General features: G+C 48.8%; 2 protein-coding genes across 2 annotated transcripts in view; one reads left to right on the top strand and one right to left on the bottom strand.

The window, feature by feature from the left end:
* The window catches only part of SERPINF1 (serpin family F member 1), a 12,975-nt gene extending 8,620 nt beyond the window's left edge, over positions 1-4,355 (top strand). Inside the window, exons 6-8 of the mRNA XM_004604978.2 lie at positions 1,341-1,483; positions 3,180-3,390; positions 3,973-4,355. Coding sequence (XP_004605035.2) covers positions 1,341-1,483; positions 3,180-3,390; positions 3,973-4,232 — 614 coding nt within the window. The 3' untranslated portion in view covers positions 4,233-4,355. The remainder of the gene's footprint in view (positions 1-1,340; positions 1,484-3,179; positions 3,391-3,972) is intronic.
* A 3,316-nt stretch (positions 4,356-7,671) lies between these two features.
* The window catches only part of SMYD4 (SET and MYND domain containing 4), a 48,445-nt gene continuing 35,347 nt past the window's right edge, over positions 7,672-20,769 (bottom strand). The window contains exons 8-11 of the mRNA XM_004604977.2: positions 17,922-18,054; positions 16,969-17,088; positions 16,673-16,796; positions 7,672-8,443 (exon numbers count right to left, since the gene is read on the bottom strand). Coding sequence (XP_004605034.2) covers positions 8,290-8,443; positions 16,673-16,796; positions 16,969-17,088; positions 17,922-18,054 — 531 coding nt within the window. The 3' untranslated portion in view covers positions 7,672-8,289. The remainder of the gene's footprint in view (positions 8,444-16,672; positions 16,797-16,968; positions 17,089-17,921; positions 18,055-20,769) is intronic.

Raw genomic sequence — 20,769 nt, 5'->3', positions numbered from 1 at the left:
TCACAGGAGGGTCTGAGGCTTCACATCTCAGGCAAAGATCTGCTGAGGGCCTGCTAAGTGCTGGAGGTTTGTGGGAGGAGCCAGCAGAGGGCGAAGGCACTGCCGCCGCTGGGCCTGTAGGGGGCAGCACTCTCCGGAGTCAGGCCAGACCGGGACGGGCTCAGGCCAGGTCTGTGATTACCCGAGACTGTGTCCTGCACAAATCTCATAGCCCTTGTGGGCCTATTTCCTCATCTTCAACCAGGGACTGTCGCTGACTTCGAAAGAGTCTGTTAGACAGTCCCATCTGCACACCCACCTGGCACTGTGCCCAGCACACAGCAGGTATTCAGTAAATCCTGGTTAGAACTCCAACAACCGCGTTGCCCGGCACTGTCCACAGACCCAGAGTGAGGCCAGCCCCACGGAGGTCTAGGCTGAGTCAACCTCCACTTCCAAAGCTTATATGCAGGCCTGGAGGACGGCTCAGCAAGCCAGAGCACGTGCTTTACACACAAGAGGGCCAGGTCCTGGTCCCGGCACCATGTGGATCCCTGATCACTGCCAGGAGTGACCCCTGTCCCCAAATAAAGCACTGGGAACAGCTCCCAAGCATCACTAGATGTGACCCCCCTCCCTCCCCCCGCGCAAACATTCCCTCCTTAAAAAAGAAAAAGAAAAGAACAAACTTGTAAGTGCTTCTGCTTGTCATCAGCAATAACAAGACGAGACTCCTTAGCTTTTTGGCGATGGGGGCTGTGGGGACCATGATTGAAGGTGCTCACGGTCTATTCCTGGCTCTGTTCAGGGATCACTCCTGGCAGGGCTTAGGAAACCATATGTACCACCAGGGATCCAACCCAGGTCGGCTGCATGCCAGGAAAATGTCCTACCCACTCTACACTATTTCTCAAACTCCTTGGTTCTAAGAGAAACACTTCTTACACGGATGTCTCCAGGGAGTGAGAGGCACACAGAGGGTTCAGCAAGGAGCTTGCCTGTCACTCTCGGTGTGAGTTTATGTGTCACCTCATCACTGTAGCACCAGCGCTTTCCCAGGCTGACCTCTCTGGGTCTTTCCTGCCTCCCAGACCCCCCACTGTAGAACAGAGCCCCGTCTGCTTCTCTCCTAGGTGAGCAGGGCGTGTAACCCAGCGAAGCAGTCAAGCTGATGAGCCTCCCCTGTTTGCAGAGGGCATGAGGGGCTCTCAGGTGGCTCGGATCTCAATGTGTTGTGGGCTGATCAGCGCTCAGAATTCTTTCACCGTTAGATCAGTGTCTCTGATGACTCTGCCCCATGGCTCCGCTCCCACCCTCTCTGGTCTCCTGGGGCTCAGGACACATCATCTATTTCATTCCAGGGCAGTGGGTAACCAAGTTTGACCCCAAAAAGACTTCTCTGGCGGACTTCCACTTGGACGAGGGGAGGACAATACGAGTCCCCATGATGTCGGACCCCAAAGCTGTCATACGCTATGGCCTGGATTCTGATCTCAACTGCAAGGTCTGCAGGGTGGGGTGGGGGAGAAGCCCAAGATAGAAAGGTGTGCTGGAATAGGATGATGATGATGATGATGATGATGGTGATGGTGATGAGAGAGAGAAAGAAAGAGAGCGAGCGAGCACTAACAGCTATCTCCATTTCACCCAGTCAATCACTTTAAGCAAGTTAACAGATTCTGAGAATCCTCTGTTTTCTCAAAAGGAAATGGAGTGAAGTGGGTAGTTCTGGAAATTCTGCTCCCAACAGCACCAAAGATCAAGCAACTCTGTGTGTTTTCTTTTCATTCTATATTTCTGGGTCACATCCTACAGTGCTCAGGGCTTATTCCTGGTGGGCTCAGAGGACCATGTGGGGTGTTGGGGATCAAACCTGGCTTGGCCGCATGCAAGGCAAGCACCTTACCTGTTGTGCTATTACTCTGACCACATCTTTCTAGAATTCTAAAGCAAACCACCAAAAGCTGTCATAGACTCTAAATTGCTGTTCTCGGAGCTTAAAGGTCAATTATTTGAGACAAAGGCTGATGCAAAACTAAGGTGCTAGCAGGTGCTCAAAACCTGAAGAGAGGGTACATTTCTGTCTTCAAAGCCCCTTCTTGCTCCTCTCAAGCTAGCGTAACAATTTGCACAGGGCTAAGTAGTTTATGAGTTGTTTGTATATATGAAAGTAAGCTCGCAGAAAATCACGGGAAGTTGGTCAGTGGGAGGCAGGAGTCTGGAAGGTTCAGGAGTGTTTTCAGGGACATTGTTGCTTTCTCCTTTGTCATCCATAACTGCACCTGGTACAACATCAAACATACAGCATGAGAACTTTGTCATTTTGGGGGCCACACCTGGTGGTGCTCAGGGCTTACTCCTGGCTCTGTGCTCAAGGATCACTCGTGGTGGGACTCAGGGGACCATAGGTGATTCCAGGGCTGGTCACATGTAAGGCAAGCGCCCTACTCGCTGTACTATCTCTCAGGGCCCCGTGAGGACTATCTTGACTCTTGGGAGGGAAGAGCATGAGTCAAGGAATGTAATTATGAAAGACACATTTGTGAGGAACAGGATGAGCGTTTAGTACTTATGTGCTAACAGCTGGCATTCAGTAGCTCCTGGTGGTGGTGGTGGTGGTTTTCACAGGGGCCAGGGATGGAACCTAGGTCTTATGCATGCAAGACAAGACACCCTCACTCAATAGTTCTTAACCCTTTTCTTTGAAAATCTGACAAAAATCTTGAGTTAATCTGAGGGAAACACCACGTATGCATTAGCCAGATCCATATTTCTATGTATAATTTCAGGGACTCCTGGGGTTCCTGACATACTTTGTCCCATAGGTTAGGGACAAATGACCCATTCTTGTGCCTAAACACCCCTCTTTTCATCCCAGAGAATCAGCAATTGTTAGCAGACAAATCTTGGGAGAAAACACAAATGTAGAATTCAATTCTAGTGCTTTGGAACACAAGAGGAAATTGTTTCTGAGGGTAACTTCAGCTGGTATTAGGTTACAGTAAGAAAAGACAATGGCCTAGTTTTGGAAGAACATTAGTAGATATCTTTGCTGCCAGCCAGCAATAGCCTAGAGGGACAACTATGCAAGAGATGGGGTGTGGGGAAAGTGTGATGGGGCCTGTAGAAGAGAAAGCAGCCTGGAGGCATCTATCCCAGGCTCTCCAGGGACCAGCCCCCTGCTCTCTCCATCCTTGCAGATTGCCCAGCTGCCCTTGAGTGGAAGCATGAGCATCATCTTCTTCCTGCCTCTGAGAGTGACCCAAAACTTGACCATGATAGAAGAAAGCCTCACCTCTGAGTTCATTCATGACATCGACCGAGAACTGAAGACTGTTCAAGCCGTCCTGACCATCCCCAAGCTGAAGCTGAGTTACGAAGGCGAAGTCACCAAGGGCCTGCAGGAGATGAGTATGTCTGCAAGACCCCTTTGCGCTAGGAAGGGGTGGGGCCATCCGCTGAGCTAAGCAGGACTTGGGGCCTCCACTGATTCTGTGAGAGGCGAAAGGGAAGGTTGAACCCTCCTGTCTGTCTCATTCCCCAGCCCTGTGAGTCAATGGCAGGAACTCAGAAAACCACCTTTCAAGACAGGCCTGGTGACCTGGTTTCTAACCTCTGTCTCACTTGCTGTGTGCTCCTGGGCAAGCCACTTTAGCCCTTTGCCAACCCACGCGGGAGTTAAGAAGTCTTCCTTTCTTTCATGTTTGCCTGCCTTCTTGGGGATTAGGAGTGAAGCATCATGAGGGCCGGAGAGATAGTACAGTGGGGAGGGTGCTTGCCTTGGGTGGTCGACCTGGGTTCGACTGCTAACACATCACATCAAATGGTCCCCCGAGGCACCCAGGAGTGATTCCTGAGCACAGAGCCAGGAGTCACCTCTGAGCACAACCAGGTATAGGCCCTCCAAATTGTAACAACAAAGAATCACGACTGCACTCTCTGGGGTGTTGGGTGAGGCCTGGCTTTAATGGGAATCTCCCTCAATCTCTGCAGAGCTACAGTCCTTGTTCGAGTCACCAGACTTCAGCAAGATCACAGGCAAGCCTGTTAAGCTGACTCAAGTGGAGCACCGGGCTGCCTTCGAGTGGAACGAGGATGGCGCAGGCGCCGCGCCCAGCCCCGGGCTCCAGCCGGCCCGGCTCACCTTCCCCCTGAACTACCACCTTAACCAGCCTTTCATCTTCGTGCTGAGGGACACAGACACAGGGGCCCTTCTCTTCATAGGCAAAATTCTGGACCCCAGAGGCCCTTAATGCTCCAGGTGAACGTTTCAGTACTCTAGAACATGGTGTTCTAGACTCCGCAGGTTATATATTGCCTGAAGGCTGCCTATTATGTTTCAATACTCTTTGCAATAAAAGTACTTTTTATCCTCACTTTTGTTACTTTGTTCCTCGTTGTGTTTCAAGGTATAAGCACACTAGATGGCAAATCACCCTTTAGGAGTTTGCTGGTATCAAGAGGCAATTTCTATCTGAACCCTATAGAAAGTCACTATTTGGAAGTGTTTGCTTGTTGGAATTGGGCAATGAGCGAGTGACTGGTTGCTCAAGAGGTATTTATCTGCTAGGACCACTGTTCCACTCAAGAAGCCCTCTCCCCCAATAGTGCCGACTTCCCCCCCCCCTTTTTGGGTCACACCCAGTGATACACAGGGGTTACTCCTGACTCATGCACTCAGGAATTACTCCTGGTGGTACATGGGGAACCCATATGGGATGCTGGGAATCGAACCCGGGTCGGCCACGTGCAAGGCAAATGCCCTACCCGCTGTGCTATCGCTCCAGCCCCAATAGTGCTAACTCTTAAATGAGACTTTAGGTGACTTCTGTTCCTTCCTCCCTTCCTTTCTTCTCTCTTCAGTTAAGAGGAAGTGTGTGTGGGGGGAAATGACAGATAATCAAGATTATCTGATGGTCATTTTCACAAAACACAGATCAGAGAGCAGAATCAGTGAGGGTGGGGCTAGGCAGTATATATAAATACAGGTCACTGCATAGGAGGTCAGACTGGCTAACATTGGAGAATGGCAGAGAACAGTGAAGAGTGGAGGGAGCAGCAAGGAGCCAGCTGGGGCGCAGCTAGCAGTGACGGGGGCTGCTGTTCCGGACAGAGATGTCTCTGTATGAGCTGTTAAGTAAAGGAGCTACCACTGAAGATATCTGGTGGTCATGATGCTCATCTTACACACTGACCACAAGAACCTGAAAATTAGGCATATCCACTGTTGACAGCTCTTCCTCCCTCCCCCCTCCTACTCCCTCCTCCCCTCCCTTCTTCCTTTCCCCCCTCCCTCCATTACTTCCTGAAGCATTGTAATTTTTTTGGTTTTCTTTTGTTTTGGGGGCCACACCCAGCAGTGCTCAGGGCTTCCTCCTGGCTCTGCATTAGGGATCACTCCTGGCGGTGCTCAGGTGCCAGGGATCAGCCATGTGCAAGGCAAGTGCCCTATTCACTGCACTGCTGCTCTGGCCTCAAGCAAAGTAACTTTTCCTGGGAGAAAATGAAAAGAGAAACGTGAGAGGAGAGAAAGAAGAGATAGACATGTTCAAGAGAAAACGCCGGCTTCTCCAGAGTGGAAAAAGCTCTTTCCTTCTTTCTCTCCCCTTTATTCTTCCCCTTAGTACCAGATCCCCATGTGACTGGGAATACACGGACCCGACACAGAGGGGTCGGTGGTGTCAGTGTGAGCCTGGCCCTGGAGAGGGGCGGTCCCGCCTTCACAGCTCAAGGCTCTAGTTACTCCCAGTCAGGCTGGTGCCACGCAAGAGGGAAACACATGGAACGATAAGGGAGGTAATTTGTAATTTCAGGAAATTACTCCTTATTTATGTATTTTTTGGCTTTGTGGTCACATCTGGCAATGCCTAGGGGTCACTCTTGGTACCTGGGATGGAATCTGGGTCCTCTGCATGCAATGCATGTGCTCCAGCCCTTGAGTGATCTCTCTGGCCCCCAACAGAACCTTTTTATTTGGGGGGGCAGGTCACACCTGGTGGCGCTCAGGACTTACTCCTGGCTCTGTGCTCAGGGATCACTCCTGGTAGTGCTTGGGGGACCATATGGGGTGCGGGGGATCAAACCCAAGTCAATGGTATATAAGGTAAGTGCTTTACCTGGCTGTATTACTGCATCAGCATCTCAACAAAACATTTTTCTTTTTGGGTCACACCTGGCGATGCACAGGGGTTACTCCTGGCTCTGCCCTCAGGAATTACTCCTGGCGGTGCTCAGGGAACTATATGGGATGCTGGGAATCGAACCCAGGTCGTCCACGTGCAAGGCAAATGCCCTACCTGCTGTGCTATCACTCCAGCCATCAACAAAACATTTTTTAGAAATAAATATAACAAGCTTTTCAAACTGAATAACCACAGAACTAAATTAGAAAAAGATCACACTTGGCTGCACTCTGGGATCACTCCTGTCAGGGCTTGAATGACCATATGGGATGCCAGGATTGAACCCAGGTCAGCTGTCTGCAAGGCATGCGCCCTGCCCGCTGTGCTACTCTCCAGCCCCTAGAACTAATTTGTTTGCTAAAAATATCTCACTAGCTACTGCCTTGCTTCAGTGAGTTAAAGGGGGGAGAAATAAGATTCTGGGCTACTCCTGAGTGCTGAGGGGTCACTCCTGGACATGCTCAGGGAAGCATGCGGTGGCAGGAATCAAACTGTGTGCATGGCAAGCACCTTAACCCCTGGACCACTCCCCCCTGCCCCCTACTATAATACCATGGTAACCAATGGCCAGGGTAGATAAGCTCTCAAAACAGTATGGGATAGGACAGCCTTGCACGAGGCTGATCCAGGTTTAATCCTGGGTCAAAACAAAAATCAGCAGTGTGAATCTGGCATTTTTCTTTTTTCCCTTTGTTTTTTGGGTCACACTTGGCTGTGCTCAGGGCTCACTCCTGGTTCTGCACTCAGGGCTCACTCCTGGCAGGGCTCACAGAACCACAGGGGACCATCAGAGGTGCTGGGGATTGAACCTGGGTTGGCTACAGGTGATGCAAGTGCCTCACCTGCTGTACTATCTCTCTGGCCCCTGAGCCTGGCATTCGTTCTCACCCATTCATCTGAACCACTCAGACACCAGTAGAGATGTTACAGGGGTGAGACTCAAGCCTAGTCTCGGGAGTAGGATGGGCCCGAGGCTCCACATCCAGATGGGAGAGATTGGTCTTACCTTCCATCTCCAGTTTGAAACATGGCCCGCAGGGCCTGCACACTTGGCATCTTTGGAAAGCTTCTTCCACTTCTCAGTACCTGGTAGTCATCCCGTTGCTCACCGATTTGTTCGAGCGGGCACCAGTACCTATGCAATATATTTTTTTTTTGGGGGGGGGAACCCTCCTCACAGTGCTAGGGATCACCAAGGCCAGACCTGGTAACAACTGGTGACGTTGTGGTGCTGCAGCTTGCTGTTGGGGCCTGTGCTCACTGGGCATGCGCCCCAGCCCTCTGCGCTTCCTGCCCAGCCCCTGTGCAGTCTGCATCTCGCTTGCCAGCTTGGGAAACACTGGTTGAAAACTGTCGTTTCTTTCAGGCTTGCTAATAAAGAGAACTCAGAAAGTGGGCATACGTGTTATAAAAGCCAAGTGTTTCATCAGTGAGTGTGCCAGGAGTATAAAATGAAATATCGATGACAAAGATGGAAAAGTTGGTCGAAAACAAGCTTCGAGTCACCATCCCGGGTAGACACCACCCAGCAATAAAATGGCCCCATATTTATTTCTCTACTCACAAGTCATACTACACTAGTTTAAACAAAGGATGCAAGGAAGCTAGATATCACAAATGAAATTGTGTCTCTGGAGGTAAAGCGCTTCAGTGATTTCTTGCTTTATAATTATTTTTCAATTACAATACAAGCGGTAAGCGTTTAAGTTCCCACCGGAGTGGTACACACCATTTCATTACTACTAGAAACCAAAGGAATGTTCCGGGGAAACAGACCATCATCACTGAGCGAGGTGGAGTCTAGCCAAACCCCCAGGCTACTTTCCAGATGCTGCAGATCAGCGAAAATACCTTGAAAGGGCTTTGGCTCTCTAGATACTAGTTTTCAGGCTTTTCTGGGAACTGGGGGTTTTTACTGGAAGGCGGTTAACTATTTCAGGAAACGTTCCTCAAAATAGGTGAACATCTCTTTCCAGCCCCGCCATTTCCAGGGCCCCTTCTCTCCTCCCCTCACACACGAAGCGAGGAGTGTTGCTGAGTCCTGTACTCCCTGGTGGCCCAGCAGCAACGGGTCCCCTTCGCTTCTCCTTCCTCAGGCTACTGTCCTGTGGGCCCACATCCCTGGGGGCTACACCGACGGCCCCGCAAGGGCTGGGGGCAGGTCCAATAAGCAGGATTTCATCTGCTGTAGCTCCTGGATCTCATCATCCTGCGGGTCACAGTGCAGCAGCAGGACCTTCTCTGCCCTGTATATTGTGCTCAGGGCCTCGGCGACAGCGCATCTGAAACAAAGGAGGAGGGTCCACTCATGCAGCTGGCAAGCTCTGCCCCAGGCCTCCTCAGCCCAGGAGGAACACACAGGCACAAGCCGGAGTTGTTGCCTGCAAGGATCTTACATTCCAGAGGGCAGACAGGACACTGCCACAAATATTGGGCCTGGCCTAGTTTGAGTTTATAATAAAGTGGGAAGAAAGGATAAAGGGCTGGTGTGCATGCTTGGGGCTGCCCCGCGGCCTCTTGAGCGCGGCTGGGGGTAGCCCTGCCGGGAAGGCCACAGACTAAACCAAAACCAACAGAAGGGCAGAAATATTTCAGGATCCTCCGAAGATAGGAAAGAGTTACTCTGCCACAGCTCTGATCTGCTACATAGCTTAGGGTTTACTTAGGAATCTTCATTTAATTACCATGCCAGCATTTTTGGTCAGATTTGAAAACATTTTAGAACAAGTCCCTGGCATTCTCCATATTGTTCTTGGTGACTTTGAGGACCTTCTGGCCATCACCGGAACCAAAAGTCACCTGAGGTGGCAGCAGGCAAGATAGCACAGTGGGTAGGGCACTTGCCTTGCACACGGGCAAATGGATTCGAACCCCGGCATTCCATATGATCATTCCCAAGCACCATCAGCACAGAGTCAGGAGTCAGCTTTAAGCACTGGTAAGTGGGGTTCCCAAAACAGAAGGGAACAAAAGTCAACTTGGGGAGTTTCCTTCTAGAGTAACCAAGTGTATCTGTTACCTAATTATTCATCCCTGACTGTCCCTCTCAGCCCAAATGGGCAACCTCAGTCTTAGCAGCAGGATCACCATCAGTCATAATCTCTTATTTTTTTCCTTTTTAAAGAGACAGCCTTTATTTAAGGATAGTTGAATAAAAAACGGTACAGTAGGGGTTGGAGGGATAGTAGAGTGGATAGGGCATTTGCTTTCCATACAGCTGGCCCAGATTTGACCCCCAGCTCTACATATGGTCCCCTTAGCACCATCAGGAGTGATTCCTGAGACCAGAGCCAGGAGTAAGCCCTGAGCAATGCTGGGTGTGGCCCCCAAACAAAACAAAACAAATTTGGAAGAATGATGCAACCTGCACCAAAGTAATGGTCGCACACCACAAATCCTGAATGTCTGCTCGAGGCTCCCCCTTGCAGGTGAGGTAAGTCCCTGGCTGACATCACTCCACAGAAGGCAGACGCCCTCGTTTCCAGCTGGGTCCCAGCAGCCTCCACACCTGACCTCTGCCACAGCTTCTGAAGCGCTGTGAAATTCTATTCCTGAAGTACAGATATTCCCAGCAAATCTCATGCTGCTCACAGTTATACTTCCTGTCACTGGTGCAGACGGGCAGGGAAGGGAAAAAGCAACCCTCTACCTAATCCACAGAGTTTTGCAGGGGATCTAACTACAACATCTAACTTCAGGGGGCTGGAGTGATGGTATGGTGGGGAGAGTCCTTGCCTTGCACAGGCTGACCCAGCACCCCATATAGTCCCTTGAGCCCCACCAATGGGAGTGATTCTGGAGTGCATGACCAGGAGTAACCTCTCAGCATTGATGGGTCCCAAAACCAAACAAACAACCCAACCTCCCCAAGAAACCCACAGACTCATCCTCAGCAGGAGCGCTGGAAAACCAGTAGGGAAGCAATGTAGACGCCTTCCAAGTTCAGTGAGCTAAACAATAATAGCATGAAACACACAACCAACATCAAGCAGCTCTGGAAACCATCAGAAAATGCCTTTAGTGACACCATGGTGAGGATGTCTAATAAATTCAAAGAAGCGATGGCACAGGTAGTCAGCAAAGCACGAGAAAGTATGAGAGCAGAAATGAGAAAACTTTATGTAGAAATGGCAAAAAAGAATATGGTAGGTTATATTAAAAAAAGCCATTAGTGGAGAAAAGGAAACTGGGTACATTGGTGGTGGAAAGGTACACTGGTGCTGGAACATTGTATAGCTGAAGCCCAATCATGGACAACTCTGTAACTGTTTATCCCATGGCGATTTCATAAAAATATTTTTTTAAAAAGTCATTAGAAGCTCTGAGCAGCAGAATAACAGCAGCCAAAGAAAACACTGAAAAGCTCCAAGATGAGATGGAGAGAATGTAAGATGAAAATTGTCTGAAAAAAAAAATAGCACACTAGGGAACTATGGGATGAGAGCTTAAGAATATAAAAACCATCAGAGTCTCTAAGGACCAGGCAGGCGAATTTGATGAAGAATAGTTAAACTTGTAGTTATAAACTTCCAGAGTTGAGGAATACAGAAAATCAAATACAAGAGTCTCAAAGAGTCCCAGAGAAAATAGACTCAACTAGGAAAACTTCAAGACACATTGTGCTCAGAATGAAAAAGACAGAGACAAGATATTGAAAGCAGTAAGGCCAGGCTCTGGAATGCTACTACAGTGATAGGTTTTTGCCTTGCATGAGGCCAACCCAGGTTCGATCCCTGGCATCCTGTATGAAAAACCTAGTCCCATCAGCCAGAAGTAAGCCCTGAGCACTGCTGGGCGTGACCCTGCAAAAACAAAAACAACAAGGGCTAGAATGATAGTACAGATAGTACAGTGCATAGGGCATTTGCCTTGCATGTGGCTGACCTGGATTTGATCCCCGACATCCCATATGGTCCCAAGCCAGGAGTAATTCCTGAGTGCAGAGCAAGGAGTAACCTTTGAGCATCTCCAGGTGTGACTCCTTAAAAACAAAACAAAACAAAACAAAAACAAAAAACAAAAAAAAAACGGAGGGGCTAGAGTGATAGCACAGTGGGTGGGGTGTGGAGGGGCTAGAGTGATAGCACAGTGGGTGGGGTGTTTGCCTTGCACGCAGCCGACCCGGTTCGATTCCCAGCATCCCATATGGTCCCCCTGAGCCCCGCCAGGAGTAATTCCTGAGTGCAGAGCCAGGAGTAAGGCCTGTGCATCATCGCTGGTGTGACCCAAAAAGCAAAACAAAACAAAAAAGAACTTTTATATATATATAAAGCCCATAAAATCCACAGCTAACCTTATCAAATGAGACTATGAACTCTTATATGTTTGTAGAAGAGAATGGAGGAATAAAGTATAAAAATGGAAGTATAAAAATATATAAAAAGTTGGGGCTGGAGAGATAGCACAGCGGGTAGGGCGTTTGCCTTGCACGCGGCCGACCCAGGTTCAAATCCCAGCATCCTATATGGTCCCCTGAGCACAGCCAGGGGTAATTCCTGAGTGCAGAGCCAGGAGTAACCCCTGTGCGTTGCCAGGTGTGACCCAAAAAGCAAAAAAAAAATATATATATATATACACACATATATATGCATATATATATATATATATATATATATATATATATAAAGTATAAAAATCCAGGCTGACCTGGATTTGATCCCCGACATCCCATATGGTTCCCCACCAGGAGTAATTCCTGAGTGCAGAGCCAGGAGTAACCCCTGTGCATCGCCAGGTGTGACCCAAAAAGAAAAAAAAAAAGGAATAAAATCAACACCTCACCAAGAATACTCCATCCAACTAGGTTGTTGTTCAGATTTGATGGAATGATACACAACTTCATCAACATATCTTAGGAAATTCACAGTCTTAAAACTACTTTTGCAAGAAGCAAGGCAAGCTTTTTGCCTCCCTCCCTTCCTTCTTCTTTTTGGATCATACCTGGTGTTGCTTGGGGTTACACCTGCCTCTGCACTCAGGAATCAGTCCTGGTGGTGCTCAGGGACCATATGGGATGCCTCGGATCAAATCCAGGCTCCACACAAAACAAACGCCCTACCTACTGTACTATAGCTCCAGCCCCATCTTCTTTGGGGGAGGGTGTCACACCCAGCAGTGCTCAGGGATTACTCCTGGTTCTTCATTCAGGAATTACTTCTGGGGTGCTTGGGGAACCATGTGGGATGCCGGGGATTGAATCTGGGTGGGCTGCATGCAAGGCAAGTGCCCTCCCTGCCATACTATGGCTCTGGCCCCTAAAGGACCTTCTTTAAAGGACAAACTTCCAAGCATGTGGCACTGAGTATGGCATTCACTCATAGTTGTCCTCTACTAGATTAAGAAAGGCATGTTTACTCCTAGCTTGCTAAGGAATTTTATACAATTTTAATAAAGAATTAACGTCTCATTTATATTGGATGTTCTATGTCTGATGAGGTTTTATTTTTACATCCATAGAGATTTTTATTAAAATCTTTTATTTATTAATGCAGATACCTAAGCAGTATCAATAATATATTTTCTAATATAGGGACTGGAGAGGTAGTACAGTAGCTAGGGCACTTCCCTTGTGCCTGGTAATCCTTGGCACTCCATAGGGTCCCCTGAACCCATCAGGAGTGATCCCTGAGTGCAGAGCCTGGAGTTAGCCGCAAGCATCTGTGGCCCCAGAAACCAAAACCAAAACCAAAACCAATTTTCCCCCGATATCATGCCAATACTCTCTTTCCTTTTTTGGGAGAGGAGACCACAACTGTTGGTGCTCAGGGCTTACTCCTGAATCTGTGCTCAGAGATCACTTCTGGTAAGGATCAGGGGACTATATAGTGTCCTGGGGATCAAACCTGGGTAGGCTGTGTGCAAGGCAAGTGCCCTACCTGCTGTACTATCGCTCCAGCCCCAATATTTTATCCTTTCTTAGGATAAAACACCCTTAGTATTTTTACAGGCCTATTCAGATTTTCCCCTTGTAGTTTTCTTTTTCCCTTTTTGGGTCACACCTAGCGGTGCTCAGGGGTTACACTCAGGAATTACTCATGGCGGTGCTCAGGGGACGATATGGGATGCCTGGGGATTGAACCTGGGTTGGTTCGAAATTTGCAAATTCCAGTATCTCAATAAAAAATGGTTTAAAACAAAATAAAAACCCCAACAAAGCTATTGCAAAAATCAACATATTATTAAAAGAACATGGTTAGCATTTGGCCTAATTGTGTATAATGCAGTGTATTTTCAGCTGCCTGACAGCATGCAAGCACTCTTACCAGATGGGAACTGGATGAATTATTGAATGAAACATGAATTATTAAATAAAAATTTGAATTTTATTTAACTTTGAAAAAAAAAGAATTGGAAAAGTGATAAAGTGCTTTTGGAATTTAATGATTTGTATTTAAAAGGAGCAAGTGTTGACAAAGATTCACTGGCTATAATGCAAACAAGCAGGAAAATAGAGCTACTAATACTGAAACATTACTGAAATAATTGCAGGATACACGAGCCTTCTGCTGTAACAGCCCTCCTAGGTGCTGTCATTGATGCTCAAACTGCTTCTTTCCTAAACACACCGTGGCACCTTGAGCAACATTTACTCTTTCCTGTTCCTGCCTAAATACATAAAACAAAATACCAATGGGAAAACTCACCTATCTTCTCCTTAAATGCTTCTTACAGATGGAATTTTTTTGTTGTTGATTTTGGGCCACACCTGGCTGTGCTCAAGGCTTACTCCTGGCTCTGCGCTCAGGGATCACTCCTGGCGGTGCTCAGAAGACCAAGCATCGCTCACAGGTTGACCCTGGCTCAGCTGCATTCAAGGCAAATGCTTTCCTCACTGGACTCTCTCTGACCCTAATATAATGTCAATCTTTCTATTCACTATTCGTGTAGGGCAAAACATTTTTTTTTCATTTTCTTGAGTCAAACAATAACCCACCCAAAGGGAACTGAGTCTTAGAGGTTCATAGTAACAATAAAAAATTTAGGAATGGAGCAAGTGACATTCTTAAAATATGAAACAGATAAAATTCTCAGCTAGGGCTTGCAATAAGCTCTATTCAGCACATGGTCACAGAAATAGTACTTTTTAATTTTTTTTAAAGCTTTTTATTTTGGGGTTATTTATTTATATTTGGTTTTGATCCACACCTGGTAATGCTCAGGGGACCACATAGGATGCCAGGGATTGAATCCAGGTCAGCTGTGTGCAAGGCAAGCACACTATGCACTGTGATATCTCTCTAGACCCATTTGATAATTCAATTTTTGTTTTTTGAGTCACACCCAGATGTGCTCAGGGCTTGTTCCTAGCTCTGTGATCAGGGATCACTCCTGGTGGGTTCAGGGGACTATGATAAGCTTGTCGGAATTTCACACTCAAAGAAGTCTGGTCATACCCAGCACTTTGAGGCATCCTTTCATCTGCAAGTTTACAATCATGATTGTCTTTGGATCATGAAAAGCAAGATTTGCATTGTTTTGCCAGTGCCAGTAATATCTTCAACAAATTTTCAGTTTAAGTTGAGAAACCATGCCAGTAATTACTTTTATGTCCCTGTTGATTCTTACTGCAACTCTTCAGTAGGATAACATCTACAGTCATACAAATGGCTCTACCAGTATCTCTGTTCAGTGTTTTGATGTAACACAACAAATCAGAAAAGAACTGATTGTCCCTTGGGCGCTCAGCCTCCTATCCCCTTCATAACATCTTATGATCAAATTTCAAACTACTTAAATTTTTTTTTTTCTTTTTGGGTCACACCCGGCGATACTCAGGGGTTACTCCTGGCTTTGCACTCAAGAATTACTCCTGGCGGTGCTCGGGGGACCATAATATGGGATGCCGGGGATCGAACCCGGGTCGGCCGCGTGCAAGACAAACGCCCTACCCGCTGTGCTATCGCTCCGGCCCCAAACTACTTAAATTTTTTGGAGGGGTCACACCTCTTGGTGGTACCCAGGGCGTGCTCCTGGCTCTGCTCTCAGGAGTCATTCCTGGTGGGGATGTAGGGGCTCAAACTCAAGTTGGAAAAACAAATAAACTTAGGTTGGATGCATACAAGGTGAGTGCCCTATCCATGTACTATCTCTCCAAGCCCCTTTCAAATACATTTTTTTGTTATTGTTGAGGGGGGATTACACCTGGAGCCCCGCCACCCTTTGAGCCATCTCTCTGGCCCCTCACTTTCTTTCCTTTTTTTTTTTTTTTTGGTTTTTGGGTCACACCCAGCAGTGCTCAGGGGTTACTCCTGGCTCTGTGCTCAGGAATAACTCCTGGTGGTGCTTGAGGGACCATATGGGATGCCGGGAATTGAACCTGGTCAGCCACGTGCAAGGCAAACGCCCTACCCTCTGTACTATCGCTCCGGCCCCATCACTTTCTTATACTATAGTACAGCAAAGGCAGCTTTATCCAGGCCTAAGAGTCCATCCAGACATACTGACAGCAGAGAGTTCCCATGATCTTAGTTACAAAGGTGGATGAGACTCTTACTTATCAACCCTATTTAATAACCTTTAATACAAGGCTGGGGAGAAAGTATAGTGGACAGGGTGCTTGCCTTGCCTGTGGCTGACCTAGGTTCAACCCCCAGCATCCCATATGGTTCCCGGAGCTCTGCCAGGAGTTATTCCTGAGCACAGAGCCAGGAGTAAGCCGTAAGCACCACCAGGTATGGCTGCAAAACCAAACCCAACCGAAATGTTAACACAGGATGTCTGTTTTTTTGTTTCTGAACCTTGCCTGGTGGTACTTGGGATTGTTCTGGATGGTTCCAGGGGATGGTATGGTGCTGGGGAACAAACCCCAAGGCCCTGCATACAAAGCCTGCGCTCCAGTCCTTTGAGCATCTCTCTGGTGCCTGCTTTATTTTTTTATTTTTGTGTGCAGGGGCTCAGAGCCAGGTTTCACATATTGTGAGGCATGCACTTTTGTCAACGAATCACCCCTGACCCCAAAATAACAAAAGGAGTAGAACTGGGCTACTCCTGGAAATGGTTCCAAGGGATGGTGCACATGCTTTGTCCATGGGAGGACTGGGTCTGATCCCTGGTACTGCATGGTCTCCCAGCATGGTGGGGAGTGACCCCCGAACAGAGCTATGGGTGGCCCCTAAGCACCACCAGGTATGGCCCGACCTCTTCTCCCATCGTGCCCCATCCCAAACCAGAAAGGAACAGAGTGAGGAAAAAGAAAGCGCCCTAGAGTTGAGGTACTAGGCATGAGACCCCTCCAGCAAGAACCGGAACTACTCTCATAGTGGGTGTTTGGGGCCAGTTTTCCCAGGGGGCTAAGAAACCCCCATTTAGAGCCAGGTGCCTTCCCCGACTTGCAGAAGGAAATTCTAAAGCTTCAAGTGTGCCAGTGAAACCAGAAATGAAGGCCCGCTCCTGGAGGGGACGTGGGTTTCAACGTGCTCAAACACACCATGGGGAAGAGCCGCACAGAAGAGCCTGATGAGGGGTGGAACAGCATGGCCTCGCCGAGTGCTAGCAACAGGAGAGAGACTCACCCATTGAAAAGGATCTGGGCCAGTTTGAAGAGCTCATGGCCCATCTCGACACTGGATGGCCCATGGCGAACCTCAACCACTTGGAGACTCTTCCGTAGATGGGCAGCCGACGCCTGCCAGTCCCCTGCCAGGAAAGAAAAATCAGGTTCCGGCAAAGAACCACCATCAACCGGGGAGGAAGATTTTCAGGGCGAGGAGGGCTAAGGGGGAGGGACAGCAGACAGCAGGAAAGCGAAGACAGGCTTGGGTCACAGGGACACACGCAAGCGGGTCTGCTCCTCAGACTCATGCTGTACCTAAGGCAGCGTAGGCCTGGGCCAGCGCATCTGCGATCTCCCCCACCGCCGTGTGCTCCAGGAACAGGAAGCTCTCGGCATCACGCTGGCAGCCCAGCAACACTCCAATGGCTCGCTCAGCTGCTCGAAAGGAAAGTGGCCTCGTTAGGGGCAAAACCCAAGTTAGGAGAGCTCGGCCCCGCACTGTCTACACTGGTGAGGCTGAATGGAGCTGCCCGCTTCTGTGTCTTTAGCGGTCACCAACCCACAATGTCTGTCCCAAGAGAACTACTGGTTTCTCCTGCGTCCTCTTCCCGAAGAAAAGGGCTCCAGGAAAGTTCCCCCCTACCCCCCCCCCACCCCGTCCCCCATAGGGTCTGACTGCAGTTTAAAGTGGAATGACCACATTCCACTGTGGTGATTATTTCTCTTGACCCTGAATTCTGAGGGAAAGGTCAACTTTCTTAAAGCAGGAAACATAAATTTTCACAATGGCAGACTCTCCGGCAGTTTTCAAGGGTAATGAGGAGTTCTACAATTCCCTTTCTGGGGGAAAAAAGTCTCTCCGTTGGAACATGCCCCCCTGCTCTCTAGAAGACAGATGAGGCCCCGATGAGAAGAGAATATTCTCCCTCGCAAGTCTGGTCATTAGCCCTGGAATCAAAATCAAATGATACCGTGCCTCTGGACTGTTCCAAGCTCATGGGTGTCAGCGATCACCCTTCAGGGCACTTTAACCAGCTATCTGATGCATAGGGAACCGGGAGCTGAAATCATTTGGCCCCTTTTCAAGAACATGTGAGCTGGTGAGGGTTTGGTCTCATTGGCTTACACAGCCATCTTGTGGCTGGCATGGGGATAATTAAATTCAACTCTTCAACCATCACTGAATTTTTTTTTTTTTTTTTGAGTCCAAGGTGATCTCAGAATGGAAAGGGGAGACTTGGAGGATCAAGGCAGGGAGCTGATCTCACCTAGTTTACTGTTTCCGAGGAGCTTCCTGGCCATCTTGATTTGCTGCCGAAGGTTCTGTAAGCGAGCGATGAGGTGATCCCGCCTGACTGGTTCCGCACAAGATGAGTTGCCACAGCTAAGAACGTCACCTCCCTGTGGAAGTCAGTTTTGTCTTTTATTCCTGCACAGAGTGGGCCTGTCACATGGCATGTGCTCATGTTATTTGACTGACCTACACTTCTGACTGGATGGGAAAGAACTGCAGTTATATCCCATGGCCAAAGCCCACTGAGCCTCCTCCTCCCGGCCCCGTCCCTTCCTTCCTTTTACTGGGCGATGCCTGATGGTGCTCAGGAGATGCTCCTGGCTTAGTACTCAGGGCTCACTCCTGATGGGGCTCAGATGGCCATGTGGTGCCAAGTATTAAATCCAGAGCTCCCACATGCAAAGCATGTGCTCCAGTCTGCTGGGAAATATAATTTTTGCAACCAAACTAGCAGAGTGCAAAGTTTCTCTTTAAAACTCTACACTTCTCTTGGGGGCCAGAACTCTGGATGTCAGACATATTTCTAGTGACCATGAAAAAAACTTAGAAAAACCAGTAGAAAAGATCTGTGGTGAAGTCTCATCACATTTGACCTTGAGCCTGCAAGTTTAGCTTTCTTTTTTGTCTTTTGGGCCATATCCAGCAATGCTCTGGGCTCAAGGAACAGCCCTGGAAGGGCTTGGGAGACCATATAGGGTGCTGGGGATTGAATCCAGGTTGGCCACATGCAATGCGAGGTAAGCGCCCTACCTGCTACCGTCTCTTCGGCCCTCATAACTTCAGCTTCCTAATTAACAGGGCCCACTGATGGCTCCCCAAGAACACCCTATCCTTTGATGAGAAAAATCTGCTCAGGTAGACATCTGCTGTTCCTTAGAAGCTGGCATCCATGGTCTCCTCTGGCAATGGCGATTTGCTTTCTCCTAGGATCTCCTCCCATGGGCAGTGCGGGCAGCTGAAGGGGTAGCACATGCCTCCTGTCTGTTCATTCCTCTATCCCAGAGAACGAGAAGAAAATGACGTGCTCTGGGGCTGGAGTGATAGCACAGAGGGTAGGGCATTTGCCTTGCACACGGCCGACCCGGGTTCAATCCCCAGCATCCCATATGGTCCAGGGGTAATTCCTGAGTGCAAAGCCAGGAGTGGCCCCTGTGCATCGCCGGGTGTGACCCAAAAAGGAAAAAAAAAAAAAAAAAAAAAAGAAAATGATGTGCTCTGATTTTCCTTCAGGTCTGAGCAGGTCAGTTAAACACAACAGTACTGGTGTCGGGAAATGTGCACTGGTTAGGGACGAGTGTTGGGACATTTTATGACTGAAACTCAATCGTGAGTAACTGTAAATCTCACATTGATTCAATAAAAAATTAAAAAAAATAAAACACAATAAAATTTTCGGGGGGAGGGGAGCATACCAGGCAATGCTCAGGGGTCACTCTTGGCTCTGTACTCAGGAGTCACTCCTGGTGGTACTTGGGTGACCATGTGGGATGCTGGGCATCAAACCCGGGTTGGCTGCTTGTAAGGCAAGAGTCCTACCCACTGTACTATTGCTCCGACCCCTCAATGAAACTTTGGTCCAGATCTCAGAGCAGCACCTGTTCTTAATCTCTTAGCCAGAGGGACTAAGAGGCTGAAGCTGCCAGCAGCCACAGGGCAGCCCTGAGAGGAACCTAGGGCTGAAGAGACAGTACTGGAGTTAAGGCCTTGCATGCGGCCAGCCCTGTTCAGTCTCCAGCACCACCTACAGACCCCCATGCACTGCCAGGAATCACTCCTGAGCACAATCCCAGGAGTATTCCCTGAGCAACGCCAGGTGTGGCCCCAACCTCCCTCTATTTCCCCAAAAGGAGGAAAGGCTGTGTGAGGATGGGGTTGAGGAAATGAAGCTGAGAGAGGTAGAGAAAAAAAATTGGGTCTTAGGGGCTAGAGAGTACAGTGGGTAGGGCACCTGCCTTGCATTTATTTGGCTGTCCCGGTTTGCTCCCCCACATAGGATCCCTCAAGCTCCATCGCAGTGAGCCTGAGCACAGAGTGAGGAGCAATCCTGAACACAGCCAGGTGTGGCTCCAAAACCAAACAAAATAATAAACTGAAAACTGGTATTTAAAAAAAATTGGGGGCTGGAGTGATAGCATGGCGGGTAGGGTGTTTCCCTTGCACGCGGCTGACCCGGATTCAATTCCCAGCATCCCATATGGTCCCCTGAGCACCACCAGGGGTAATTCCTGAGTGCAGAGCCAGGGGTAACCCCTGTGCATCGTCAGGTGTGACCCAAAAAGAAAAAAAAGAAAAGGGTCTTGGGGACATTGAGTCCACGGAGCAAGTTGTATCAGAAGCACATCTGTCTGGCATCTTCCTTTTTTTTAGGTGCCACATCCAGTGGTGCTGAGGTGTATGTGTGTGGCGGGGCGGGGGGGGGAGGGTTGGAATGGAAGGGGAATTGGGTGCTGATGCTCAGCTCAACAGTGTGGGTCTGATGATTTGGTGCCTGGCGGGCCATGCGACCTACACTTGGCAGTGCTGGGGTGGGCGGGGGGCAGAGAAGGGTGTTGGGAGCAAACTCAGAGCTTCACATATGCTAAGCACCTATTCTTCCACTTGAGTTATCTCCAGCCCAAAATTCAATATACCGTATGAATAAATTCCCAACCTCTCCACCAGCTCCACCCTGCACACACCCACACCCACACTCACGCTTGGGAGCCAGTGTTTAGGTGGTACTTCCTGCTATTTGCAAGTGAAAGAGGAATCCTACATGCAGCCCTGCACTAAGGTTCCTGCAGCCAGCGGGTAATGTAAGTGGGGAGGGTGGGCTGGAAGGG

Source organism: Sorex araneus, chromosome 3 (assembly GCF_027595985.1).
Source record: "Sorex araneus isolate mSorAra2 chromosome 3, mSorAra2.pri, whole genome shotgun sequence".
NCBI lineage: Eukaryota > Metazoa > Chordata > Mammalia > Eulipotyphla > Soricidae > Sorex > Sorex araneus.
The sequence above is the reverse complement of the archived record's forward strand: the minus strand, read 5'-3'. Positions and strand labels throughout refer to the sequence as shown.